This window comes from Protopterus annectens, chromosome 2.part0, assembly GCF_019279795.1.
Source record: "Protopterus annectens isolate FY-2018-M chromosome 2.part0, PAN1.0, whole genome shotgun sequence".
NCBI lineage: Eukaryota > Metazoa > Chordata > Ceratodontiformes > Protopteridae > Protopterus > Protopterus annectens.
In genome coordinates this window covers 1,752,728,030-1,752,755,055 of record NC_056728.1, presented here as the reverse complement: position 1 = coordinate 1,752,755,055, position 27,026 = coordinate 1,752,728,030, and the positions used below count along the sequence as shown (strand labels likewise).

The following is a 27,026-nucleotide window of genomic DNA, read 5'->3' as shown; positions in this document are numbered from 1 at the left end:
GGACTTCCTGATGTGACTATAAAAGGAGAGACTACTGTCCATCTGGGTCCCAAGGTCTCTTATCACGCATTCGGTGTTAAGTAGATTGCTGCCTATGTTGTAGTTCATGGGTACAGAGTTTTTACCAAAGGGGATGACACTGCACTTTTTGACACTGAGCTTGAGGCCATGGATCTGACACCAGACATCTGTCTCAGTGAGGCCCTTCTGTAGGATGTCCACATCATTTGGGGATTTGACTATGGCTAGTTTGCAGTCATCTGCGAACTTCGTTAGCCAGAGGCCTTCTGTGTTAGCCTGTACTTCAGAGAAGTAGATACCAAACAGGAGAGGTCCTTGGACGGAACCCTGTGGTACTCCACTTGTCACTGCTTTGAGGTCAGATTTGGAGTCTGCAACTTTTACAGTGTGGGTTCTGTCAGTGAGCCAGTTGGCAACCCATCTTGTGATGTAGGGATTTGTACCTAGTTTAGTGAGTTTAGCTATAATTCCAGAATGGGGGATGGTGTTGAAAGCCTTGGCGAGGTCAAGATAGGCTGTGTGAACCACCTTACCCTCATCCATGGCTTTGGTGACTGCCTCAAACAAGTCGATCAGGTTCAAGAGACATGATCTGCCTTTCACAAACACGAACTGGGTGGGTATATATATATATATATATATATATATATATATATATATATATATATATATATATATAGATATATATATATATATAGATATATGTATGTATATAATATATATATAGATATATATATATATATATATACACACACATATAGATATATATGTGTATATATATATATGTATATATATATATATATATATATATATATATATATATATATATACACACACACACACACACACACACACACACACACACACACAGGATCATAGGAAGTTACTAGGCTATTGGCCCTAGGACCTTTACAAGCCTAGCCATGACATACCCTTGTTCCCTTATAGAGCAAGATATACAGTCTATATTTGCAAAGCAAATCTAAGGTCACCACCGGCTGCCCTGTACAAGAGGGACATAGGTGATAGCCCCATAGTTTCTCATCCAATTGTCCAAGTTACTCAAACAGGGTCATTAAGGAGCTCTGTTTAACGTGAACTGGGAGTTTGTTCCAGAGGAGTGACAACCTCTGGGAGACATATCTGTCTCTCCAGCAAGCCCTGTTAATGTCACAGGCTAGGTTAAGGTCCCTAGAGCAAGCGAATCTTGTACCATTTGATTTACGGATGTGTGGCATTTCCATTTAGACAGGGGCAGAGACTGCACTGTAGGGCAGGCACACGTCATCTTTAAGCAGTCTATACGATACACAGTGCAGTGACAGGGCCTTTAGTCTGTCCATGCAGGTCATGTGTCAAAGGGCCTGAATTTTCTTGGTCAGAAATCTCTGAGATCTCTTCAGCTGCTGCAGGTGTCTGGTGAGGTACATACAGAAGGTGGCACTGTACTCTATTATTGGTATGATGAGGGACAACTGCAGGTGAGTTACAACCGCCCAAGCTTTGGCTGCTGTGCCGTTACTTAAGAGATGTCCAAGGCGGAAGGGCCCTCCTTACCACCGTGGACACATGATGATCAAAGTTAAGGTTACTATCAACCTGTGTTTCCCAGACCTCTCACCACTAGGTTTGAACTTAGGGGGGTATTACTAATATTGTAATTTGCAGAGACTTCCTTTGCTGAAAGGGATGATAATGCATTTTTTGTGTCAAGTTTAAGTCCGTGGCTTTGGCACCAATCATTTATCAGTGTAAGCCCATTTTGCAGTATGTTGACATCGCTGGGGGATTCAATGATTGCACACAGTTTGCAGTCATCAGTGAACTTTGTAAGCCACAGGCCATCTATTTTCACCTGGATTTCTGAGAAATCGATTCCAAATAATAGGGGGCCTAGCACAGATCCTTGTGGTGCACCACTGGCAACAGGTCTGCTGGTAGAGGTGGAATCCCAACTTTGACTGTATGTGTTCTGTCGGTAAGCCAGTTGGCTACCCATCTAATAACGTGCACACACATACGTGTACATGTGTGTGTGTGTATGCATACAGAGTGACAAGTCAGAAACATACGCTCAACCGTATCCCCTTTCTATTTCTATTAACTTTATTTCTAGAAAGGAAAGTGCAGAAAGGAAAATGTCTAGGCTTAAAATGGCTTACAAGCGCAAATAGCCTAGTACTTACTATGAGCTTAATGTGTTTTGTTTCTAGGTTCCTCTGAAATAGCATCTGGACTTGAAGTGTACACTCTGTCATAATGCTTGCTCCTTACATGGAATGCCTGACACTGGAATGATGCCTGCAATTTCTTACCGTTTTTTTTTTTTTTTTGCAGCCAAGTCTGTCGCAAGTTGATAAATGTGCTTGCAGTTCCAAGTGCGCCAGTACTATTATGCAATATTATGACAAAGCCTAGAGCACATCTCAACAAAGTACTGCAAACCCTCTCTTCATTGCTGCTAACATAGCATTCACTGTGTGAAAATTACACCATTTTGCTGCTATCTATACAAAGTCCTGAAAGACAGTTTCCTGCATGAATTAGTGAGACGTGAAGCAAAATGATATAGTCTCTTTTAAACACCAATGTAATACAACATTCATTAAAGAAATATGTTTAACTTATGGTTTAACTTATGGTTGGTTCAAAGTGCTTAAAGAATATATTCAAAGAATCATTCATTCAATAAGAGAAACAAACAGAATTTAAAGCACGTTTTAAAAAAGAAGCTAAAACAATGAAAAATTACTTCAGTGAAATTAATATGTTGTCACTTGATTTAAATGCTGTACTTTCAACATAATTGAATTCTTTCTAGCAAATGTTAGTCATTCAACATACAGATGAAATAAAAAAATCTATTCACGAGAAACTCTAGTGCAATGAAGTAATGCCAGGTTACAATTCAGACTCTTGCTGTCTGCAAGAAAATGTGGAACATTTTCCCTTAAACTGTGGCTTCTCCGTAACTAAGAGCAAGAAATTATGTCAGTAGCAAAAAGTTGCGCAAATTACCTTTCTTCATACATTCTTTTCTTCTTTAGTTTCAACTTTTCTTCCATTTCCTTGTAGTATTTCAAAGCGGCTTCCTCATCAAAGTCAGAATCATTTGAAGGACCTACTTCAGCAGGAGTAGTGCCTACCTAAAGTAATGTTAATTAGAAATACTATATTATTTATTTTGCCATTAAAAAGTACACCATAAACTGGGCAGTCTAAAAGCATTCATAAAGGTTTTTTGCTATGTTACAACTTCATAACAATGTATACACTGAGTAAATAGTCACAAAGCTACAATGGGGGGAAAGAAGGTAAGAAACTACTTTTCTTACACAGTCTTCCTTTTTTAATTTCTCCAAATGTTCTGGATTTCTACTTCAGTAACAGAAATGGACCGCAGTCATGAGTATGGCTGCAGTTCATGTAATAAGTATTGCATCAGTCTTTGGTGCTTGCTAAGAGTGCTCTTCTAAGCACATACAATACACCCAGAATTTCTGAGGTCATATGGAGTTACATGTACTGTTATAGCCACTGCATACTTGAAAATTCTTTATTAGAACTCTTGCTACCACTACTATTGGGAACTATCTGGATGTCTTTATCCCATACAGCTCTAGTCTCTATGCAGGGCACTATATTATTCACAAGCTATTTGAAAAGATAGAAATTACTTCTGAAAATATAGCTAGGAATGGAATAAAATTATGGTGGAGTTTAAAAATAGGATGGAAATAAAAGAAAGGGAGCTATGGTTAAGAAGCAACACAAATTTAGAGAGACTGACCAATGTTAAAATATTGCAGATTATGGGGAATCTCACAGAACAAGAAGAGGATCAACTGCAGAATGCTAAGCAGAAAAAGAAGGGATTATCTCAGTAATACACACAAGTTTAAAAAGATTGCTGTTAAGCAACTTTTTTATAACCACACTAGAGCACAAAAACTTTTAGCACGACTCAGGCAACAGAAAGTAGAAAGGACTATTGCCAAGCTTAAGGAGCCTATAACAACAAATATAGCAAGAGATCCTATAGAGGTATTAGAAATATTTTGGAAATTCTATGAAAGTCTGTATAAAGCAGAGAAATATGGAAATCAAGAAAAGATACAAATGGAAATGTTTATGGAATAATTAAATATGCCAAGCTTAGAAGTAGCTCAATTACTAATGGTTAGGATAGGAGGAGTTGAGACAAAAATTGTGGTGTACAACCAATCTACAGGAAAGTCCCCATGAAGAGATGGCATTGCTGTGAAAGTTTGGAAGCTAGGAGGGAAGAAACTGTTTCAAGATCTGCAAGGTTTTGTTTAACAGTTTTTTAAGAGGAGAGGTACCAACATCCTGAAAAAAGCAGTGATAGATGTAATACCTAAAGAGGGTAAAGATCCACCAGATCAAGCTTCACTTCATACAGGCCCATTTCAATACTAAACCATGATTATAAAGTGTTCATGTCTATAATGGCTAAAAGAATGGCAAAAGTAATGCCAAAATTGACAGATATGGATCAAACATTTGACAACATTAACAGAACATTGATGATCCACAGGGAAGAAGAATGTAAGGAAATACCATTGCTGTTGGAGAGTCTTGATGCAGAGAAAGCATTTGACAGAGTAAGTTGGGACTTTATGAGTAGGGCAATGGAAGCATTTGCATTTCCAGAAAAACATTATAAGGTTGATTAGGAGGATATATGAGGGATCAGATGCGAAAATTAAAGTGGGTGGGGTCCTCTCCGATGATTTCTAGTTGAGTAGAAGTTCCAGGCAGGGATGCCCTCGTTTCCCTTTGTTATTTGCATTATATTGAGAAGCACTGGCAAAGAAAATAAGGGACTCAGAAATTCAAGGATACAATTGGTATGGTAGTCGAGAAAAGCTGGCTCTATTTGCAGATGATATTATTCTATACCTGATGAAACCAGAAAGAGACATTACACTGTTGTGGAACATTTTCAGACAGTTTCATATCTTTTTGGGATACAAAATTAATGAAGCTAAAACAAAGGCAATATCAGTAAATTATGTACCCACACATGAATTGGTTCAGCAATATTATATCGCTGCAAAAAGTACCTTACTTCCAAATCTAGAACTGCTATAGTCAGAACTCACCGCTTAGCTACCTTACTTTATGCATGTCCAGTACCAACAAATCTAAATAAGACCAGTCTCAACAAACCAGCTACATCTTACCACAAAATCACAAGATTTGCTATCAGCGCTAAATCCCGCTCCCACCACTGTCAATCCCTACTTACTTTACATTGGCTTGAACTCCTATTACGCTTCCACCAAACCTAGCACACCAAATACTAATCCAGAAAAAATCCAGGCCCTATCTGGACTACTAAACTTCTATACTTCAAATAGACATTTACGCTCCACCAATAAAGCCCTAATAAAAAAAAATTCAATATATAGAAACAGCTCTGTTTAGCTCGTCACTAAAGAAGTTACTAACACCTGGAGTAGTCTTCCTCCTGACAGACTACAAATTAAAACACCAACTTTCAAAAAATTACTGAAAACACACCTTCTCACCAACCGACTGCGCAACTGCAATAGCCCACCTTAACCTCTCACTACACAGCAGCAGTACTGCTTCCTTATGCCACCTATTCTTAGGGACATGCTCACCACTGCTGTCACTCAAACTCCTTGAATGCTACTAAATGCTTATTGCAAATATGTAATAATTATACTTATTTTCTTCCATTGTCACCTTACGCTAACCTCAATGTAATCTACTGGTTATGTTTCTCCTGAATTCTAATATCTCCTTTCAGAATTGTCATGCCTTGCTAGTATGATGTTAACTGATTCTACATTCATAATCTCTGTAACCTGTTACTATTATTTCTAAATGCTGTAACTATTGTTTCTCCTGAATTCTAATATCTCCTTTCAGAATTGTCATACCTTGGTAGTATGATGTTAACTGATTCTACATTCATAATCTCTGTAACCTGTTACTATTATTTCTAAATGCTGTAACTATTGTACTTGCTGGAGTTTATTTCCCCGGGCCTCCCCTGAAAATGGACACCAGGTGTCCAGTTGGACACTTCTGGTAAACAAATGTCAAATAAAAATAAATAAATATTTATGGGGACATGATAAAATGAAGTATTTAGAAGTATGGATTAAAAATGATTCTGGTGTGGCAGCTAAGGATATGCGGGAAGAGGCTAAACAAAAGATAATACAAAAATTTAGAAAATGATGGCTTTGCTACATGGATACGGATAGTAAGATGCAAGCAGTTAAAATGTTTTTAAGTCCCATTAGCCTTGTACACAGGTCAGGCATATTTTTATCAACCAGAGAAAAATTTGTGGATGACAATTAATAAAGAGCTGAAGGACTCTACCTGGGAGGAGAGTGAAGTGGGACAAGCTGATTCTTCCAGTAGAATAGGGCGGATTGGGACTACCCAATTTGAAGGGGTATTTCAGAGCTACACAGTTAAGACTCCTATACATAGTACAAGCAGAAAACTATAATTCAAAGTGGAAAGGGATGAATATAAAATGGGGGAAAGCTCAAGAAACAAGGAGAGACTGGGGTTTTGGATGCAGGCCTTTAAGAAGAATAACAATAATCATACAGAATAATACAGCTATAAAGCAGCAGAAAGCATTTTAAGAACTAAGCCAATGCGGGAATGGACAAAGGAGATTCTGCCAATAGAGATGGCTGTAATTAGGGATACAGACAACAGGCAAGAGGGGGCTGGAATTTATTGGAAAAAATGGCAAAGGAATTAAGGTATCAGGAGCAAATAATTATAGAGGGAAAGATGACAGAATGGGAAGATGCCAAGAATTTATTTGTATTGCAGGTTAGAGATTCCCTCCCTATTAAGGGTTGATAGAGTATAGGCAAAGAGAAAGAAATAGGGGGTCCTAAATGAAAAAACAGCACTGGTAGAGTTTTTTTTGTAGAATCTAGAACAGAAGCTGCAATTAAAAAAGGAAAAATTAGTAGAGCATATAAAATGCTGCACGATAACTATAAGAATCAATCAGAGGAGATTAGAAAGGATTGGAGAGAGAGACTGGATAAGCAATTCACAAAGAAACAATGGGAGGATATACGTATGTCTCCCAAATATGCAACAAAATCTAGAGGATTCAGGATTTTTGCTTGGAAATGTTTACATTGATATTTTTATACCCCAAGTAGACTCCAGAGAATTTGTCCTAGTAGATAGCAAATGCTGGAGGTGTAATGGGAAATATAGAGGTTACTGGGAACAAACTTTCTAGGAATTCACTGAATTGGCAGACTAAGGATTTCCTGCAGGATATACTGTCAGGGATGCTGGGTGGGCAAACTGGTGTGACGAGGGAGATGATTTTTCTGAGCTATAATCGGAATTGCCTAGACTTGCTGTCCTTGCTGTATCTAATTATGGTGGCTGTCAAAAAAGCAATTCCTAGAAAATCTAAATCTAAACTAACTACAGTAGAAGTAATGAATATAGTAAGAGAGATAAAACAACTGGAACTGAGATCTTTAGAAAAGGGGAGGAGTAAACTACACAGGAAAATGGAAAACTGCGGGAACAATACACACAGGGGAGGAATGGGGTTTAAAAGAAGGCAGAACTTATATGAGCTATGTAACGTTTGACTGAAAATAACTGGATAGATTATAACTGATGTATAATGTGTTTGCAGCAGGGAGTGTGTCAGTATGGTTTGTGATGTAAAGTGCTTGCAACTAGGATTGTGTCGGTATGGTTTGTTTTCACTTAAATAAATGTATGATCGCTAATGTCATAACCGATGGTTTAATAAGGCTGTTTCTTGTTTAAAAAAAGTCTGGACTTGAATAATTTATGCAATGTTGCATAGGTTATATTATATATAGCAATATATGTGAAATATAATGTTTGCAAATGAAGTTGTTAATACAGTTTATTTTTATATAAAACTAAATTTGCCTATGTCACAAGTGATAATTCAATAAAGGTGTTTAAAATAGTATGCAGGGCACTATAATGACTAAGTGTCAACTATTTCAATGACTGATGCAACTTTTGCCCTTTTTTCTTTTACGACTATGTTGTCCTTCTTCTTTTGGCTTTTCCCAGTTAGCAGTCGCCGCAGCGGAACTCCGGTCTGCTAATGATTGGCAGTAGATTTTTACAGTGCCGAGGTGTCAGCTGGACGCCCAACCTTCAACGAAGGCACGCCCATTTATGCATGTCTTTCGAATGTCACTCGACCACGGGGAGGACATGCAAACTCCATACAGAAGGCACTCCAGCCGAGAATCTAACAGGAGAACCTCTTGCTGTGAGGAGACAACACTACCGCTGCACCACCGCGGCTTCTTTTTTTTTCTTTTACTACTATATACATTTGTTTTTCTTGCCTCTACTTTTTTATCTGTTGGCATTGGATGGAATCTTATGATCATAACTTCATTTTCATAGTTCCAGTGCTTCTCAGCTATGTATATGTTGTATTTCAGCAGTCCCTAATCCAACAGGCTTGCTACAATGTTGTGCTTTTCAGTACATATATCTCAGCCATGAATAAACTGCACCAACCCTAAGGTGTGCAAATGTTTCTAGGTTTGGACTACAGAATCTGCATTTATCTGTTTCACCTACTTTTCTATAGACTATGTAAATCAAAATGTATGTAGTTCACTTTTATTTTGACCTGTCATCATTACCCTTTCATCTTTTGATTTAAATTCATAGCTCCTCATTCTATTCATGCACCAAATCTGATTAACATGTGGATCCACTAGTTCTCTATACTTGCCAATACAAGTGTAATCTTTTCCAGTATTACTTCATTTTCTTTATAGTCTTATTTGTTTGTTGGTATTTTGTTGCCAAATAAATTTTCTCTTTCTGGTTTAGTTCCATTATTGCTCCTTTCTGAAATGCTTCTACTTATCTGAGCAAAATGTCATCTTAAGACTTGTTTGTGTTATGCTTCAGAACTTGCATTGTGTTTAGATCTGACAATGTCAGCAAACATGTACGCAGTCTCATGACTGCGGAACCAATACTTGTGGCCAGTTTTGAGGATGCTCACACCTCCTTTAGACTGAGGGGATATACAATCGTATTTTGCTCTAGTTTTTACCCATCACTTTTATTAAGCATAAAAGCAGTTTTTCTTGCCTTCTTGCTCAGTTGATCCAGTGCTTGTTGGGGCCAGTCAATCGCCTTCAGCCAGAAGTTAGGTACTGCATCTGAACCTGGGAGTTTTCCATTTAGAAACATTTTTTAAATTTGTCCCATATTCTTTCACTGTTACTTCATCACATTTCACATCTTTTACATCAGAGCTTCTTAATGCTTCATTTAACTCTTATCAATCAGCATCTTTGTTATGTTCAGCATGGTCTTCATAAATACTTCTCCAAAAAGTATTAATTTCATTTTAGGTAGTGTTGCTTTTACTTTGTTTCCCAATTCTCTATAAATGTTTTTGGGGCCATAAATGATTTTTTTGTATTGGACTTTTTCTTTACATCGCTCTGTATACCTTTCCAAGTCTGCTTGTGTTGATATCTTTAATTTATCACTGGAGATGTTGGTTGACAAATCCTACTCAGTTTTGATAATGTGTGTTGCTTTTACCACATCCATCTTTCTAAGATGTTTTCATTATATACTCTCTTTTCAATATTCTAGTAGTGCTAGTTCTTGCCTTATTTGTTTTACAGTTTTCTCTCTTTGATGGTTCCATGATGGCACTGTACTTGGTTCCTTCCTTATTTTCCTTTGTTACTTTGGATTTCTGTGATGGCAGTTTAGTTTAGCTGCACAAAGTGTATTATTTTTATTTGTTATATTGCAGCCATCTCCCTTAACAGTCCCAACTAATGTGTCTTAACATTTTAGTGCTTATTCACTATTTTTCTCTTTCATTTACCTTACTATGTCTGTTCATTTCTATTTGATCAAGCAGCTCTTCCTTCAGATGATTCTGTTCTAGAATGAGAGTATCCTCTTTGCCCTCTGCTTTATGTTCTTTCCCTTGCAGTGCAGGTCTAGCTGGACTTTCATGCATGTCATCTAGATAAGGTTTCAGAACACAACCCCGTAGTATATCCTCCCCAAATGCATCCTGCTTCATCTTGTGCACAATAATCTGTTGAGTCATTGATCCATCATGTTGCAATGCTGCCTGCATTCAAGTTTCCACATTAAATCCCTAACTTACTTCACAGTTGATCTACCACTAGTTTCTAATTGTTTCTTTTCAGCATCGCTAAACACTTTTCATTTATATGCCACGTCTGTGAATTTAATTTTATAACTGTAAAATTTACCATATCCAAATAACTTTGCCCTGTATTTCATTTCAAATATCTTTGGACCTGCATTTTTCATGTCAATTTGTATGGCTTTCTTCTCCGCATAAATATCACACTGTATCAGACTGTCTTTCTTCTCAGCATAAATATCACACTATCAGATATTTTTTCTCTCTCTCGTGTCTATACTTTTTTTAATAGTGCTTGATAACCTCTATTTTTCCTAATACTTTTTTAGCACTTCCTCACTCATGTCCTTTTCCAGGAAGCCCAGTGTTTCCTCATCTGTGTAATGCTTTGTTACAATCTGTTACATTAAAAATCTTAAATTATCTGCAGCTTTTAACAGTTTTTGTGCAAGTATCTTATTTTCTCTAATTTATTTCTGGCTTTTGCTATACATCCTGTGTGGAAATTCTGGGTTTGTTGTATTAAAGTAACAAATACATAATCTATTTTCCTCAACAGCTTACCCTAAACAAGCTTAAACTGTTTTTTTAGCTGTTTGCTGCATTATTTAATATCTGCACTTAAAAGTTACATTTTAGTCGAATTTGATCGAAAGTTTGTTGTTTGTTTGTTTAATTTAACTGTTGAGCCTGCCCACTAAAGTGTGCTAGCCTGTGTAACTGATTTATTACTGTTTCTGCATTTTCTGTGTGTTTCTATCTAAAAACAAAAAAAATAATCCTTGTTTTCCCGCCTCTCCTCGACTAGTTTAGACCAGTTTACAGGCTTTGCTGTATTCTGGGCTGTGGTGTAGTTCCTGTGTTGTCCACTACCTTACTTGGATAGAAGGAAGTTTCTTTGCTCACCAGTGGGAGTGGGGAGCCTGAGCAGCCTACCTGTCCCTGTAGGAAGTGACCTCAGCACAAGAGCTGTAGTAATTGGTTGTTTTGGACCATTTCTAGCTCTTTTGAAGTTCCCTGTTTAAAATCCGCGTTTGCGGCTTTGCGGTTGCGGCAAGCAGTGCCGGTTAAACTTCTTCTGGCTCCGCCAAGTCTGCTCTTCAAATTTTCCCTTAAGGAAGCTCTACTCTTAGTATAATCAGACTACTCGCTATATTATAAGCCTAGCACTAGTTCTCAAAACTAAGTAAGCACTCTCATACTAAGTAAGCACTACATCCACCTACCACCCCTGTGAATATCCAGTTCCCTTAAAGGCACAGCACTCCTTTATACTGTTCTAGCATGACGAGTGGTAGAGTACTGGCATCCTCTCCAGTTCAGCTGGTTAATCTGGGTATCTTGAGACAATGCTACAATTGTCTCATGTACACATACAACCCTCTCCTCCTCCCAACAAACACAAATACATGTGAGAGATTCAACTATATAGCCAAACTGGAGGCTGAACTCTCTCAACTCAGGGCTGGCATGACCAGACAGGAGGAGATGGTAACCACACACACAGCAAACCCAGTCCCACATAGACCTACCACAACTGCAAACCAAAGACATAAAAACACAAAGACATACTCGGAGGCTCTAATAAAAAACTTACCAAAACAACAGAGGCTCCCAAAGTAGACATCCAAAAATCCACCACCTCAAAACAAAACACATGCAACACATACTTCAATGAATCAGTGTGTCAATCAATCACAGCCCTTAAGGCCAAACACCATGCCTGATACACTAGTAATAGGTGACACTATAGTCAGACACACTGATGTCCCGCTTACCAGGCTGAACAAGGAGAGGGTGACTGTAAGCTGCCTATCGGCAGCTAGGATCCGCCACATAACACACGCACTCAGGTCACTCCAAAGCAAGTACAAATATGACTCCATCATTGTCCATGCTGGCGTGAATGACCTGAGACGTACCTCCCTGGACTACATGAAAAGAGACATAGAGGAGCTCTCTGATTATGTAGCCCAGGCTGGTATGACCTTGACCCTGAGCAGCATCTTGCCCTCAAGAAGAATGATGCCACAATACAAAGACAAGATGATCAGCTTTAATAATTGGCTCAAGTACTGGTGTCATTCTAAGGGGATCCAATGCCTGTCTGCCTGGGATGACATGTTGGACAAGCCACTGCTTCGCAAGGGACGGCTTGCACCTGTCATCACTGGGCTCCCGGATATTGGCTAAGGCTCTTGCCACCCCCATAGTGCCTTTTTTAGGCAAGGCTCAAAAGACAAACCCACCTCCTTAGATAACAAAAATGGAAAAAAACTAAGGGTAATGCTGCTCAACGCCAGAAGTCTAAATCTCAAGATGCAGGCACTCGATGCACTCTTCAGTATGGAGAACATCGACGTCTGTGCAGTAACTGAAACCTGGTTCAATGCTCCTGAGAGTACCCCAGCGCTACCAGGCTATACCTCGTATCATGCTTTTCGGACCCAAAACCTGGGCTGAACCACAAAGGGAGGGGGAGTGTCCATATTCATCAAGGACACCCACACCTCCAGGTTAGTAGTAACACATGAAGCATCGTAGACCATACAGGTGCAACTAACCATAGGCAAAACTGCTATACAACTGGTAGCATGTTACAGACCACCCACCCAATCTCAGGATACCCACTCAGCCTTCCTGAAGACATTGGAGGATATGAATGTATCACAAAATACCATCATACTGGGAGACTTCAACTACTCTAACATAGATTGGGTACATTATTCTAGCCCTAACATCCTAGCCCAAAGGTTCCTGGAATTCATAAATTCAAATGCACTGGAACAACTAGTCACCTCTCCCACTAGGGGAGATAATATACTAGACCTGATCATTACAAACATGGGGACAAAATGCTCCACACTGGAGGTATACCCCTCACTAGTGAGATCTGACCACAAACTAATCACTCTGGATATACATAACCCACCTCCACCCCCAGCACAAAAGACCTCAGTGAAAAACTTCTCAAAAGCAGACTTCACTCTTCTTAAGACTGAGATGGTATCCTTTAAGCCCACTGGGCCAGTGGATACCACATCCCACAATGCTGAATCCTTCACAAATGCTTTCTATGGACATCTCCAAGAATGCATGGATCATGCAATCCCAAATAAATCCAAGTCCCTCTCCACCAAAGGCAAACGTCCTGTCTGGTGGACCTCAGCCATAAACAAATTGTATAACAAAAGGAAGCTACTACACGACAGAGCAAAATCCCATAAAGGGAAGACATCTCTGATCAACACTAGCAGAAAACTACGTTCTCTCATAAAAACATCCAAGGCCAACTTTGAGAGAAAAATCGCTAAGGACACTAAAGATAACCACAAAGCCTTCTTCAGCTATGTTAGAAAGCTGGGCGGAAACCCTCAGATATGCTCAGAGTTAGTTCACAACAACAAAAAATACACTGAACCCACAGATATTGCCAACATTCTGGCTGACAGGTTCAGTGCAAATTTCTCCCCTCCTTCACCCCCAAAAGAAGAAATACTTATCCCAGCTGAATGTAATCTCCCTGTCATCTCAGATGTCCAGGTGAGAGCCACCCTCAGCAAAGCTAAAAACATAGCATCAATGGGACCTGACTGTATCCCGGGTTGGTTGCGTGCTACGTGAACTCCAAGAGGAGCTAAACCCGCACATAAAAATGCTATTTAACCTTAGCCTTACAACAGGATATGTACCTGAACACTGGCGTACAGCAACAGTGGTCACACTCCACAAAGGGGGTACCTCTACAGACCCTGGGAACTACCGCCCCATAAGCTTAACCCAGCCTGGTCTGCAAAGCTATGGAAAGAATCATTATGGAACTCATAAACAGAGACATTGGGGACCTACAGACACTTGACCCCACCCAGTTCGGCTTTGTAAAGGGCAGATCCTGCCTTTTGAACCTGGTTGACTTTTTCGAAACAGTTACTAGAGCCACTGATGAGGGCAAAGCAGTCCATACAGCCTACCTGGACTTGGCTAAGGCCTTCGACACAATACCCCACTCAGGCATCATAGATAAGCTCAACAGCTTAAATGTAAACCCTTATGTCACTAGATGGGTTGCAAACTGGCTAAAGGACAGAACCCATAAAGTTAAAATCGCTGGAGCAATGTCAAACTCAAAGCCAGTCACAAGTGGTGTCCCACAGGGATCTGTCCTAGGAACCCTCTTGTTCGGCATTTATTCCTCAGATGTTAAAGCAAACATGGGAAGGTTGTGGCTGACAAAGTTCGCAGATGACTGCAAACTAGGCGCCATAGTCGATACACCAGCGGACACATACATCCTACAAAAAGGCCTCTCAGAAACGGACAACTGGTGCCGGAGTCATGGCCTTAAACTAAATGCCAAAAAATGTATAGTCATCCACTTTGGGAAAAACAAAGTACCCACAAATTATCACATAGACAGCAACCCACTGAGTACAGAAAAAGTAATCAGAGACCTATGGACCCAAGTTGACAGCAACCTCTCATTTGACACCCACGTTGCCAAAGTGGTTAGAAAAACATTCTACCTTGCACACCTTATCATGAAGGGATTCACATCCAGATCCAAGGATGTCATTGTACCCCTATACTACTCCCTCATCAGACCCATGATTGAGTACAATGCCCCATTTGGTATGTACCTCACCCGGTATTTGCAACAGCTGGAGAGACCACAAAAGTACCTCACCAAGAGGATCAAGGGTCTCCAACATGTGTCTTATTCTGCCAGACTAAAGAAACTCCAGCTCTATTCAGTAGCATACCGCCTGCTCAGAGGTGATCTCTGCCTGACGTACAAGGCCATGTCCAATCAGGAACTGATGGACATGCTCCACCTCAAAAAATCCAAATCCATCAGAACCACGAGAGCTAAAGACTTAAACCTCGGCTCAAGTATGAATAGGACATGCCGGAGGGATAGATTCATAACCCAGAGGCTTCCCATGCTCTGGAATAAGATCCCAGTTCATGTTAGGCAGAGCCCCTCACTGACTCTCTTCAAGAGAAATCTTGATGAGTGGATGGGAGATCGTAAGTTTACCCCAGGGGTCACATCTGTGTCACTACTAGACAGGGGCACAGTAAACTAATTCTATTACATAAGGGGACCTACACTGTGTCACTACTAGACAGAGGCACAGTATTCTAAATCTATTCTGTGCATTTTGTACCATTTTATGGGGTGGCGAAAGCCACATCACTATGGCTAGGCTTACAAATGCCCCAGGGCAGATAGCCTAGTACTAAACTATGAAACAGGCTACTTTAGTGTCTCCATGCCTCTTGCTTAGCCTATGTTTTTTTTTTTTTTTTTTTGCCTTACTTTTTATAGACTGCTTCCTCCAACCCAGGATTGCCAGACGTCCCTATTTGGGCGGGACTGTCCCGAGATCAGCATTGCCGGTTTAAATCCCAGGCAGCCTCTGCTTTGTTTTTTTTTTTTTTTTGATTGGCCCATATACCGGCATACGGGCCAATCAGAAATCACTAAACACAGAGCTTCTTGTGTTTAATGTGGAACATCGCAGTTCAACATTAAATAGAAGTAGCTTCATGTTTAGCAATTTTTGATTGGCCCGTATACCAGTATACGGGCCAATCAAAAAAAAAAATATTCGCAAAACAGAGCTACGTCTGTTTAATGCAGAACTGCGATGTTCGGCATTAAACAGATGTAGCTCCGTGCTTAGCGATTTTTGACTGGCCTGTATATCGGTATACGGGCCAATCAAAAAATAGCAAAACAGAGCTACTTCTGTTTAATGCGGAACTGCGATGTTCTGCATTAAAAAGAAGTAGCTCCGTGTTTAGCAATTTTTGATTGGCCCGTATGGGCCAATCAAAAAAAAAAAAAAAAAAATCGCAAAACAGAGCTACTTCTGTTTAATGCGGAACTGCGATGTTTCGCATTAAACAGAAGTAGCTCCGTGTTTAGCGCTTTTTGATTGGCCCGTATACGGGCCAATCAAAAAAAAATTCGCAAAACAGAGCTACTTCTGTTTAATGCAGAACTGCAATGTTTTGCATTAAACAGAAGCAGCTCCGTGCTTATAAAAAATAAGCACAGAGCTACTTTTGTTTAATGCGGAACTCTGATGTTCCGCATTAAAGACCCTGCCAGACTTTTTTTTTTTTTTTAAGTCTTCACTTTTGTTTGTTCCTACGTGGCCAGTCGGAAATCTGGCAACCCTACTCCAACCGCAGGTGGGCCACCTGCAGTGTGGCCTAGCCCTATGGTAGGAATGTTTCCATATTCTGAGGATTCTACACTACCTTTTTTCCAGTTCTGACACCACTGCTTATGCCAGTAATGGGCACTCTACTTTACGACTTGTGCATTAATTTTTTTTTAAATTTTTGACCTTCCCTTCCTCATGATATATAAAATTCAGTCTACATATCAGTGTCATCTTGGCACTCAACAAAGCACAAGGATGAATTCAGATCCAGCAATACTACTTTCCATTTCTTGCTGACTCCATCTCTCCATTAAGGTGAGCAGACATGTTTAGTATTTTGTCACTTTTTCTTTAGTTTGACATCCACCTGAACCAAGTAGGGTGGCTCCAACCCCTAATATACCTCAATTAACTTTCTGGGAATTTCTTCTCTGACGAAAATCTGACTGATGCCTACTGGTCCCTCCAAAAAGATGAGTCATGGTTCCCTCTTCTCAGTAGAACTGTCTGTTGAGTCATATGACACTCTGACTCCATACTGGCCTGTGGCAGGGTCGCAGTATAGAACATCAGAGGTAAAGTCGATGTACTATGGATTCTATAACCTCAGTGGGTGCATCAGAATCAGACTGGGCAGAGTGAGTATCAGGCCTAAGCCTTTTGAGTTCTTTTCTTGGGACAGAGAGTAGGTATGCTGGACAGGCAGAATCCAACATCTTGGAGTGGGCCAAACACTTCTGATGCTGGGTCTCTAAGAAGGTGTTGAGTGAAGATAAAAAGGATTGCAAAGACTTCTGCAAAAGAGACTGGCAAATGGAGCAAGCCTTGCAGTTGTGTTCAACACCAATGCAGAAGCAGCTTTGGGTATGGACAGCTTTGTAGGAAATTTGTCTACTGCACTTACATTTATCCCTCCTAGCTGACACCTAACACAAACATAGCAAAACAATTAATACGGGTAAAGGAAGGTTCCCCAACTGGGCACTTCTGTTTTTTTAATAGCTACAGTACAATTATGCAAATATCAATCCGATGAGTGTAAGACCTGTATTTAGTCTGGTGGCAAGATCGTCTGAAGATTTACGCTCATATGTCCACCTATATACCCCTACGCCTGTGAGCTGAGGTCATATGTTGGATGTATGATTCAGAGAAGGTTAAGCTTTGGCAACCCAGTAAGATGTCAGCAGTGAAACCCACTCATTTAGAATATTTCAAGAGTGATCTCAGTTTCAGTCAAGACATCACTCAATCTGGTTAATGCTTCAGAAAGAAACATTTACCAAGCACACTTGGTATGGGGATGGAAGGAAGGTAGCATTATTATTACAGTGAGCTTTGCTAAAACATGAATCACTACAGAGTCTTACACAATTATACTATTGCCTTTAGAAATACTACCATCCAGACAAGGACATAACATTTGTCTTTCCTGTCACTTACCTGTAAGTCCTCACTGTAGTCTGAGATCACTGGACAGCCACAATGTTAATGGGCTTCCATGTATGTCCTCATTGTATGCAATCTTGATAATGGCATTTTCATACTACGTCTGAGAAAAGTGATTGCCCAAGACCATTGTGTGTCATTTTGGAGACTCCCTCACATTCCCAGTGTTGTACAACCATGAAAATGGTACGTTGTGATATTGTGCAAGTTGAGGGGGGTTGCAAATTGCTGATAAAAAATTCCAAGATGCGCTGCTACTTTACATGCAGTAGGCATCTTTCACATTTGTTGGAATAAATATGTATGATGGAAATGAATGGGAGTCAAGACTTCATAACAGAGGCACATCATCGTGTGGTGGTTGCAAGTGCTTCTGTATACCTGCCAGACATCACTACTGTGTAGAACAGTTTGGAGTGTACAGATATCTCAAGTGTTCTAATGCATGCTGTTCTCCTACATATTGCTAGAAGCAGATGATGCAGAGGGTTAGGATGTCTCCCTCATCACAAGACAGGTGAGTATTGGCCACACATTCCTAACCTCCCTTATCAAGTTTCTAAACAATCTCAGATGACCTGAGTCACAGTCTAGGTTTCATCCCTCTGCACCATGAAGCCAGCTTCTTTCCCAAACTACAAAGACAAATTCCTCAGAGATGTTTCCATTCACTCATCGTCCTCCTACTGCCCAAGTACATGCTAGATACAACATATGCAAAAGATGCATTGCTTTCTCACAGTTTGAATGAACTGATTCAATGACACTGCTGATGCAACATTTAGCATAAAGTAAGGAAAGTTGTAGTGATGTTATCATTGCAAACAGTGCGTGGATTATATACAAGGGCTTGCAACTTTCAGATTCATCTGCCTGAGGCAACAGGCATAAAAAAATATTTTCCAGAAAGAGGTACTTTATGTTTGCTATGTCTACTGGCCCAAAAGGAGATGAGTTAATTTTTTCAAACATAAACATTTATGTCCCAAGGGAAAGGAGTCTTCTTACAGCTCTTAAGTCATCTTTATGAATGCCTTACCCAGTGGATTTCTTGTTACACACTGATAAGAGTGAATACACCCATAAACTGCAGAAATGTGCACCTTTTTGGATAAATTACCTAAGTTTAAATGGAAAAAGTGGTTTAAGTAGTCAATACACTTAGGATAGGACAGTTCAAAGGGTCTAAGCCTTGGGCTGGAGTCCAGAGCATATACATCTTTTACAGTTATGAGTGGGAGAGTTTCTTGTATTAGGATCTTCTGACTTCCTTTATGACATTCAGGACTTGACCAAAAAAGGAAATTGGAATTCTGCCCTCCAAGCTATGTTTTTTTTTTTTTTTAACACACACCTTTATTGAATTATCACTTGTGAGAAAAGCAAATTTACATTTATACAAAAGTAATCAAACTATATTAACAAATTAACAGTAACAAACATTATACTTCACATATTGCTATATATCATATAACCTAAGCAACATTACATAAATTATTCAATTCCTGACCTTTTTTTTTTAAACAAGCAACATCTTTATTAAACCATCACTTACGACATAAGCAATCATACATTTATATAAATGAAAATAAACCTCACCGACCCAATCCTAGTTGCAAGTATTTTACATCACAAACCGTACTGATATACTCCCAGTTGCAAACATTATACATCGGTTATAATCTACCTAACCATTTTCAAATATTACTTAGCTCATTTAAGTCCTACCTTCTTTTAAACCTCATTCATCCCCTGTAATATTCCCACAATTCCCATTACTTCCTATATAGTTTGCTCTTACCCTTGACATCAATGCCATTTGTTTTATCTCTGTTACTATATTCACTACTTTTAAAATAGATGGTTTAGATTTTTATTTCCATTTTCTAGTAATTGCTTTTTTGGCAGCCATCATAATTAGACACACCAAGGCCTTACCAAGTCTAGGCAATTCCAATTCTCTATCGCAGCTCACAAAAATCATGTCCCTCGTCACACCAATCCACCCACCCAGCATCTCTGACAGTGCATCCTGCAGGGAATCCTTAAATTCAGCCAACCAACTACACTCACAGAAAATATGTTCCCCAAGTACCTCTTTTCTTCCCCATCACACCTTCAACATTTGCTGTCTACCTGAGGAAAAATTCTCTGGAGTCTACTTGGGGTATAAAATATCTATGTAAACATTTCCAAGCAAAAATACTAAATCTTCTAGATTTTGTTGCATATTTGGGAGACGTACATTTATCCTACCATTGTTTTTTTGTGAATTGCTTATCCAATCTCTCTTCCCAATCCTTTCTAACCTTCTTGGACTGATTTTTATAGTTATCAAGCAAATATTTTATATGCTCTACTAATTATTCCCTTTTTAATGGCAGCTTCTGTTCTAGATTACACTAAATACTCTACCGGTGCTGCTCTTTCGTTTAGCCCCCCCCCCCCCCCCCCATTGCTTTCTCTTTGCCTACACTCTGACAGAAATCCTTGAAAGGGGAGACAAATCTCTAACCTGCAGTCCAAATACATTTTTGGCCTCTTCCCATTCAATTAACTTCTCCCCCTCTAGTTATTTACTCTCAATACACCTTGGCTCCTTTGCCAGTTTTCTCCAATAAAATCCAATCCCCTATTGATTATTGTCTATATCCCTAATTGCAGTCATCCTTATCGGCAGAATCTCCTTTCTTCATTCCCCGTCTTGGCTTAGCTCTTAGAATACTTTTTGCTACTTTATGGATATAATATTTTATATGATTATTGTTATTCTCCTTAAAGGCCTGCATCCAAAATCCCAGTCTCTCCTTGTTTCTTGAGCCCCCCCCCCCCCCGTTTCAAGATCATCCCTTTCTACTTTGAATTATAGTTTTCTGCTTGTGCTATGTACAAGAGCCTTAACTGTATAGCTCTGAAATACCCCTTCAAATTGGGTAATCCCAATTATAACACTGAATTTCTGAGTCCTGTATTTTCTTTGCCAATGGTTCTAAATATAATGCAAATAACAAAGGGGAAACAGGACTCCCCTGCCTAATTCCTCTGCTCAAGCAATGCATTAAAAAGTCATTAGAGAATGAGCTTACGATACATCAGTACCCTGACTGGAGTACAAGCGTTCTTCAGCAGGGTTTTAATGTACAAGTAAATGCCCGGTGAAAAATGTGTCCGCAACTTCATGGCAGCACATCAAGCTGCCATGGAGCTCAGACTGCTAAAAAACTAACAGTTGCCATTAGTTTTACACTCGCTATGCAGCGCTTTTGCTGTTTAGCGAGTGTAAAAAAAAAAACAAAACAGCAAAACAAAAAAAGCAAAAACAAAGAAGCGTATGAATGTATGTATGTATGCATGTGTGCGTGTTTATTTTCCTGCCTGCCTGTTTGAGTGAATGCATGTATGAAAGCAGAAGAGACTGTGTGTGCATGTGTGTGAGATCGAGGGACAGAGAGAGAGGTCTTATGTGAGTGAATGCGTGTTTGAAAGCAGGAGTGACCGTGTGTAAGAGAGAGAGATCGAGGCAGATTGAGAGCAATCGTGTGAGTGAATGCATGTATGAAAGCAGAGAAGACTGTGTGCGCATGTGTGTGAGATTGAGGGACAGTGAGAGCGATCTTGTGTGGGTGAATGCATGTAGGAATGCAGAAGTGACTGTGTATGAGAGAGAAATGGGCCGTCTGTAAAATTGTGTTTTACTTTTTTTAAGTACTATATTATTTTCTTATATATTTGTGATATAAAATGCTTCGTCCAACACCATTAATATATACTACAGAAAGTTTGACACATTAGGAAGAGGAACTATTTTACATCAAAAATATACAAAAAAAAATAATAAAGAACTTAAGTAAAACACAACAATTTTACAGACAGCCCATTCTCTAAGTCCAATAATGCACCCCTAAGGTGTGTTTTAAGGTGCAATTAATGCCCTTCCAGGGCTGCAGAGGCCCTCAGCCTGCAGAGTTGGAGCCTCGTAACACCCCTGGGCAGGCGTTAATTACACATTAACACACACCCTGTTGGGCATTATTGCTTAATTATTCCCACCTTTTATGTATAACACCTTTTTTGTTAAATGTCTAGTTCCATCTTTTGTGTTACATGCATACACTGTTTGGCAGGGTGAACTTTTATGCAGTTGTTTCTTGTCATATGCATTTGAGCCTATGTCACATCTTACAAAACTTTTATATTCTAATATCAATCCTTAACAGGAAAGGCAGTCTCTAGCCTACAGTCCAAAAGTATTCTTTGCCTCTTACTATTCTACTCCCATTCCTTTTCTGATTATTTGCTCCCGATACACTGGTTCCTTTGCCAGTTTCCTCCAGTAAATTCCAACCCCCTCTTGCCTATTCTCTGTACCACGAATTGCAGTCATCCCTATCAGCAAATATTCCCTGCTGAAAGCTGATTACTTCTCCCAGAATTTTCTTAAGCTCCACTGTAGCCATTTTAGGTGGAATATAAATACATGCCAGCATAATCCTCCTCCATTGCCAATAGCTCCCTACTACTACAAATCTACCATTATCATCTTTCTTTTCTCTTCTATCACTATTGAAGCTCCTCTAGCAATTAATATAAATACTTCTTTTTTCTTTGAACCAGATATTCTGCCAAATAACCATCCTGGAATCCTTTCTTTACAAAATTCACATGCTCAGTTCATTCCAAATGTGTCTCCTCTAGCCCAGCTATTTATACTCTGCATTAGTTAATATAGCTTACTACTCTTTCCTTTTTTATATATACTTGTGAGACCATGCACGTTCAACAACAATATGGAAAGTGTTGTCATTGTGATAAGTTGTTATCCCTACCTGTTAAGTATAACAGCTTTTTTTAAATGTCTAGTTTCAGCATTTGTATTATATGCATACACTAATGTTTGAAAAGTTGATTTTTTATGCATCTGTTTCTCGTCATATCCATTTGAACCTATGTCACAACTTACAAGACCTTTTAATGAAAACCCTCAAAACAGAACAACCCCAAAAACTATTAACTTAATGCAAATACACAAAACTATGTATGCCATCAAATAATGAAGTTTAACCCTCCTAATAGGAACAAATGTCTCAGAATGATAGCTACACTCACAGGCTTTAACTGACCTATAAATAAGGTTATCTATGCTAAGATGCACAGTATTGCCTGTGCTTCTATATACACTAAGTGTTGTCTGTTTTTATCTTATATTTATTCTTCACAAATGCAGAAGACAACTTGAATGCTTTCAGAAAACATTATCTTTTAGCCACTGAAAGAAAAAAGTATTTTGTTTTTTTGCCCTTTTATCAGCCTTTCTCCACAGAAACATGAGAACCAGATACACAGCTGCCTTCAGCTACAACCTTCTCATGTTGCACTGTGAATATTATTTGCTAAATGAAAACTTTTCATTACATTCAGGGTTCTCTTATTTATTTGCTTCCACTTAAAACTTGTTACACTGAGTCAAAGGCCTTGATACAGTCATTCTCCTATGCAAAACTAAGGAAACACATATAATTTTTACTTACATCATGATCTGTATACTTTTACAACCCAACCCTCACCTCAACAACCCAATATCACTACCTATTATTTTATACATGTTTTTGTCCAGGCTTTCTTCTCTTTTCACATTGCCTACATTTCTTAAAACTAAACAAGAAGAAAAGAATGGTACTAGTTTACTTTAGCATACCTATAACACATAAAATAACTGAAAATGCTTTTCTATATAACACTCAGTATATGTCATGTTTTATAAAAATACTATCAAGAACAAAATTGTTTTATTTACAGTAGCCTCTTCCCCTTTTCTTAATGTTCTTCCAAACATTAATTACATGAAGTACGGCATATGCTCTGGAGTTCCATACAAGTTTAACAAAGTCAAAAGACCAATATTTCCAGGTTTTCACGTTCAGCAATGTTTCAGAAATGTGACTGATGTTTCATAATCCCACATTTATTCATTAACTTCCAAGTTACCAATTTTCTTTCTGTTGATCTGCATCTCCCAACTCCAGCCTCTGGTTCATTTCCAACATACTCCTGGCTTTTCTAGTCAACTCCTGTGATTTTCCCCATCTCTCAAGCATTTCCTTTGGAACAGTGGAAAACTTTTCACTGGTGAAGTCTCTTTATGAACTTTATCATCAGAAGAATAAAAAGCAGAGTCCCTTTCTGTTTGACAGCTCACTTTTTGTTGGACAAACATTTTTATTTCCTCCTTAGCATGCTCTACATCAAAAAATGACTTTGATCCTTCAGGAAAATAAATATTCAGAAGTTAGCAGGATACAGCAGCTTGAATCTCACGCCTGCTTCTCGACATTCCCTGATTGGCAGAATAAATGTACTCCCCTTCTGCCTGGTTACAGTGAGTAATTATTTTCCACAAACACTCAACTGTCTCCAACTTTTAGTACTTTGTCCTTCCGCCACAGTTTTGTCCGAATCAACTCTTTCTGCTGGCAGGATTGCATCTTTGCTATTAGAGGTCTTGGTTACTTTCTTGTGGCCAGGTTTGGAGCATAAACATGATGTTTCCTTTCAATTAACTCCTGATGTGGAACACCAGTCCAGTTGCTTATTTGTGCATTATCAAATGTGTACAGTCTATTCCTTCCAGTTTCTCTGGTACAACAGAGAATATTGTATGCTCAGTCTTCTAATTCTACCATTTTGTAAACAACCGTTCTTAACTAGTCTCATACTCAGCAGCCCTTTCTTCATTTTTGACCCCTGATTTTTGCAAATTTTATCAGCACATCTGAATATCTGTTTAAAGCTTCTTCTATTTTTCAGTCTTTTGTTACTTAAGTTAATATATGTCTATTATTATGTTTATTTTAATCAGCTCTGAGCACATTTAACTTATATCCTCTAGATTACTAGAAGTCAAGTCCTCCACTAAAGCAGGAGCTTGAACTGCTTTTTACTGAACAGCTGAATGATTATTCCAAATCACTGTTTTCTTCTCACCTTCTGTGGTTGATTTTCTTTCAGATTCTCTAAATTTCTTGTTTGTTGGCATACAGGTACTGACTAGCCAGTAACTGAAACTTACCCCCAAAAGAATAATTCACTGGCTGTCTTTTGTGAGTCTCTGTTTTCACATTGGAAGTACTAAAATTAAGTGGTTATTCAGTCTGCAGTCAACTTACAAGTCATGAATGTGTCATTCTTGATAAGTTTAAATAGTTGAAAAGCAAGTAGAAAGTTGGCACACTGTTTCACTGATGGCCAGATTTTTTTCAGTGGGTTTTCAGTTGTGTTCAATTGTTGGAGAGAGAATTATGAATCTGCATATGGCATCTGAGATGGACTGAATGGTGTATGCATTTCTTTTAGAGGATACAGTAATTAGGACAGAATATTCTATGGTATATATACAGGGCCTGGATAGGAAAGAGGAGATCCTATTAGCCCAGAGTTGATATTTTGTGCATATAGTCCAGGTAGAGCTGGAATTTTAGGAAGGGGTCTGTGGATATAAATTAATTTTGCCTAGTGTCAAAAACATTGTTTTTGTCTTAGAGGAGTTTAGCAGTAATTTTTATCACTGACCCATTGAAAAAAGGCATGAAAATCAGCCTGAAGTTCAAGAAAGAGTGACTTGAGTGGAACAGGACGATGTCATCAGCATAAAGCAGGACAGGAAGATGGGTAAGTCAAAACAAAATGTGCTAATGTAGACAGAAAAGAGGAGAGGTGCCAGAATAGATCCCTAGAAGATGGAGAGGTTGAGAATTGAAAGTCACTGAGAAATGAGAGTTACAGAGGTAGTTTTTGAAACAGGACAGTATGTCATCACTGATGCTCATTTCAGTGAGTTGGGTCTAGGAAAGTGAGTGATCAACAACCACAAAGGCTCTGGTGAGGTCAATAAAAATGGCTCCAGCAATTGAGTCTTTACAATTTAACATACAATTTACATCAAGTATTTTTTATACAATTAATAACAAAAAGCATGTTACTTTTTCTTGCTTCTTTAGCCCCTTCAATGTCCTTGTAACCATTAATGACGAAGTAGGATAATATGCTTTACAGTTTACCTACCAGTTTAACAGTCAAGAAAATTTCAGTCTGTCACATGCAACACCACATTTTCAATGTCTCTTTACCTACTGGGATTAATGCTTTATAGTCACATATTTATTCTCTAAGTTTGCAATGTTGCTGATAGTCTTCCTGATTACCTCCATCTCCCAACATCAGATTCTGGTTCAAGTCTGATTTTTCTAGTCAGCTCCAATGCTTTTTTTCTGTCACTCAAGCACTGAAACAATGGAAAAGACTTCACTGGCAAAGTGTCTCTATGGGCTTTGTTGCTGTGAGAAGAATGATGAGCAGAGTCCTCTTCTGTTCACTAACTCACTCTTTGTTGGTCAAACGTATTTCCTCCTTAGCTTGTTCTGCAACTAAAATGGCTTTGATCTTCCAGGTAGAAAACACTCTTTAGAAAACTGGATACAAGCAGCTTCAATCTCACAACTGCATGTTGGCATTCCCAAACTGCGGGAATGAACTTGCTTCTCTTCTTCCTGGTATACATTGGATAATCATCTCCCACAAATATTCTACTGTCCCCAGTTTAACACTTTTCCCTTCTATTACAATTTTGGTAGGAGCAACTCTTTCTGCTGGTAAGATTGTATCTTTACTAATAAAGGTCTTGGCTGCTTTCTCATAGACAGATTTGGAGCATACACATGACATGTCCTCTCAATTAGCAAATCTAGTTGTGGAACACCAGTCTACTTGCTTAGTTGTACTTTTACAAAAACAATGCATTCTGTTGCTGTTTCTCTGGCACTGCAGACATTCAGGTATTTTCTGTGTGCTCCCTTCTGGCTCAAGTATTTTTTGAAATAACTCTTCTTGAGAAGACTCATGCTCAGAGAGGTGTTTTTTTCAATCTCTGATTTTTGCAGTTTTATCAGCTGATCTGAATAAATAGTTAAAGCTTCTTCTACTCTTTCCAGCCTTTTGTTATTTGACCGTATATATTCCTTCAGTGTTTCATCTACTTTAAACACCTCTGTATGCATTTTATTTTCCTCTAAATTACTGGAAAGGCATCTTCTGTACCAAAGCTGGAACTTTAACTATTGTTGTTGAACAGATGAAAGACTTTTTCCTGGCCAGAGTTTTTTCTCTCTACTTTT

General features: G+C 38.9%; 1 protein-coding gene across 1 annotated transcript in view; it reads right to left on the bottom strand.

The window, feature by feature from the left end:
• The window catches only part of UTP3 (UTP3 small subunit processome component), a 656,101-nt gene that overhangs the window by 173,423 nt on the left and 455,652 nt on the right, over nt 1-27,026 (bottom strand). Inside the window, exon 12 of the mRNA XM_044060443.1 lies at nt 3,040-3,167. Coding sequence (XP_043916378.1) covers nt 3,040-3,167 — 128 coding nt within the window. The remainder of the gene's footprint in view (nt 1-3,039; nt 3,168-27,026) is intronic.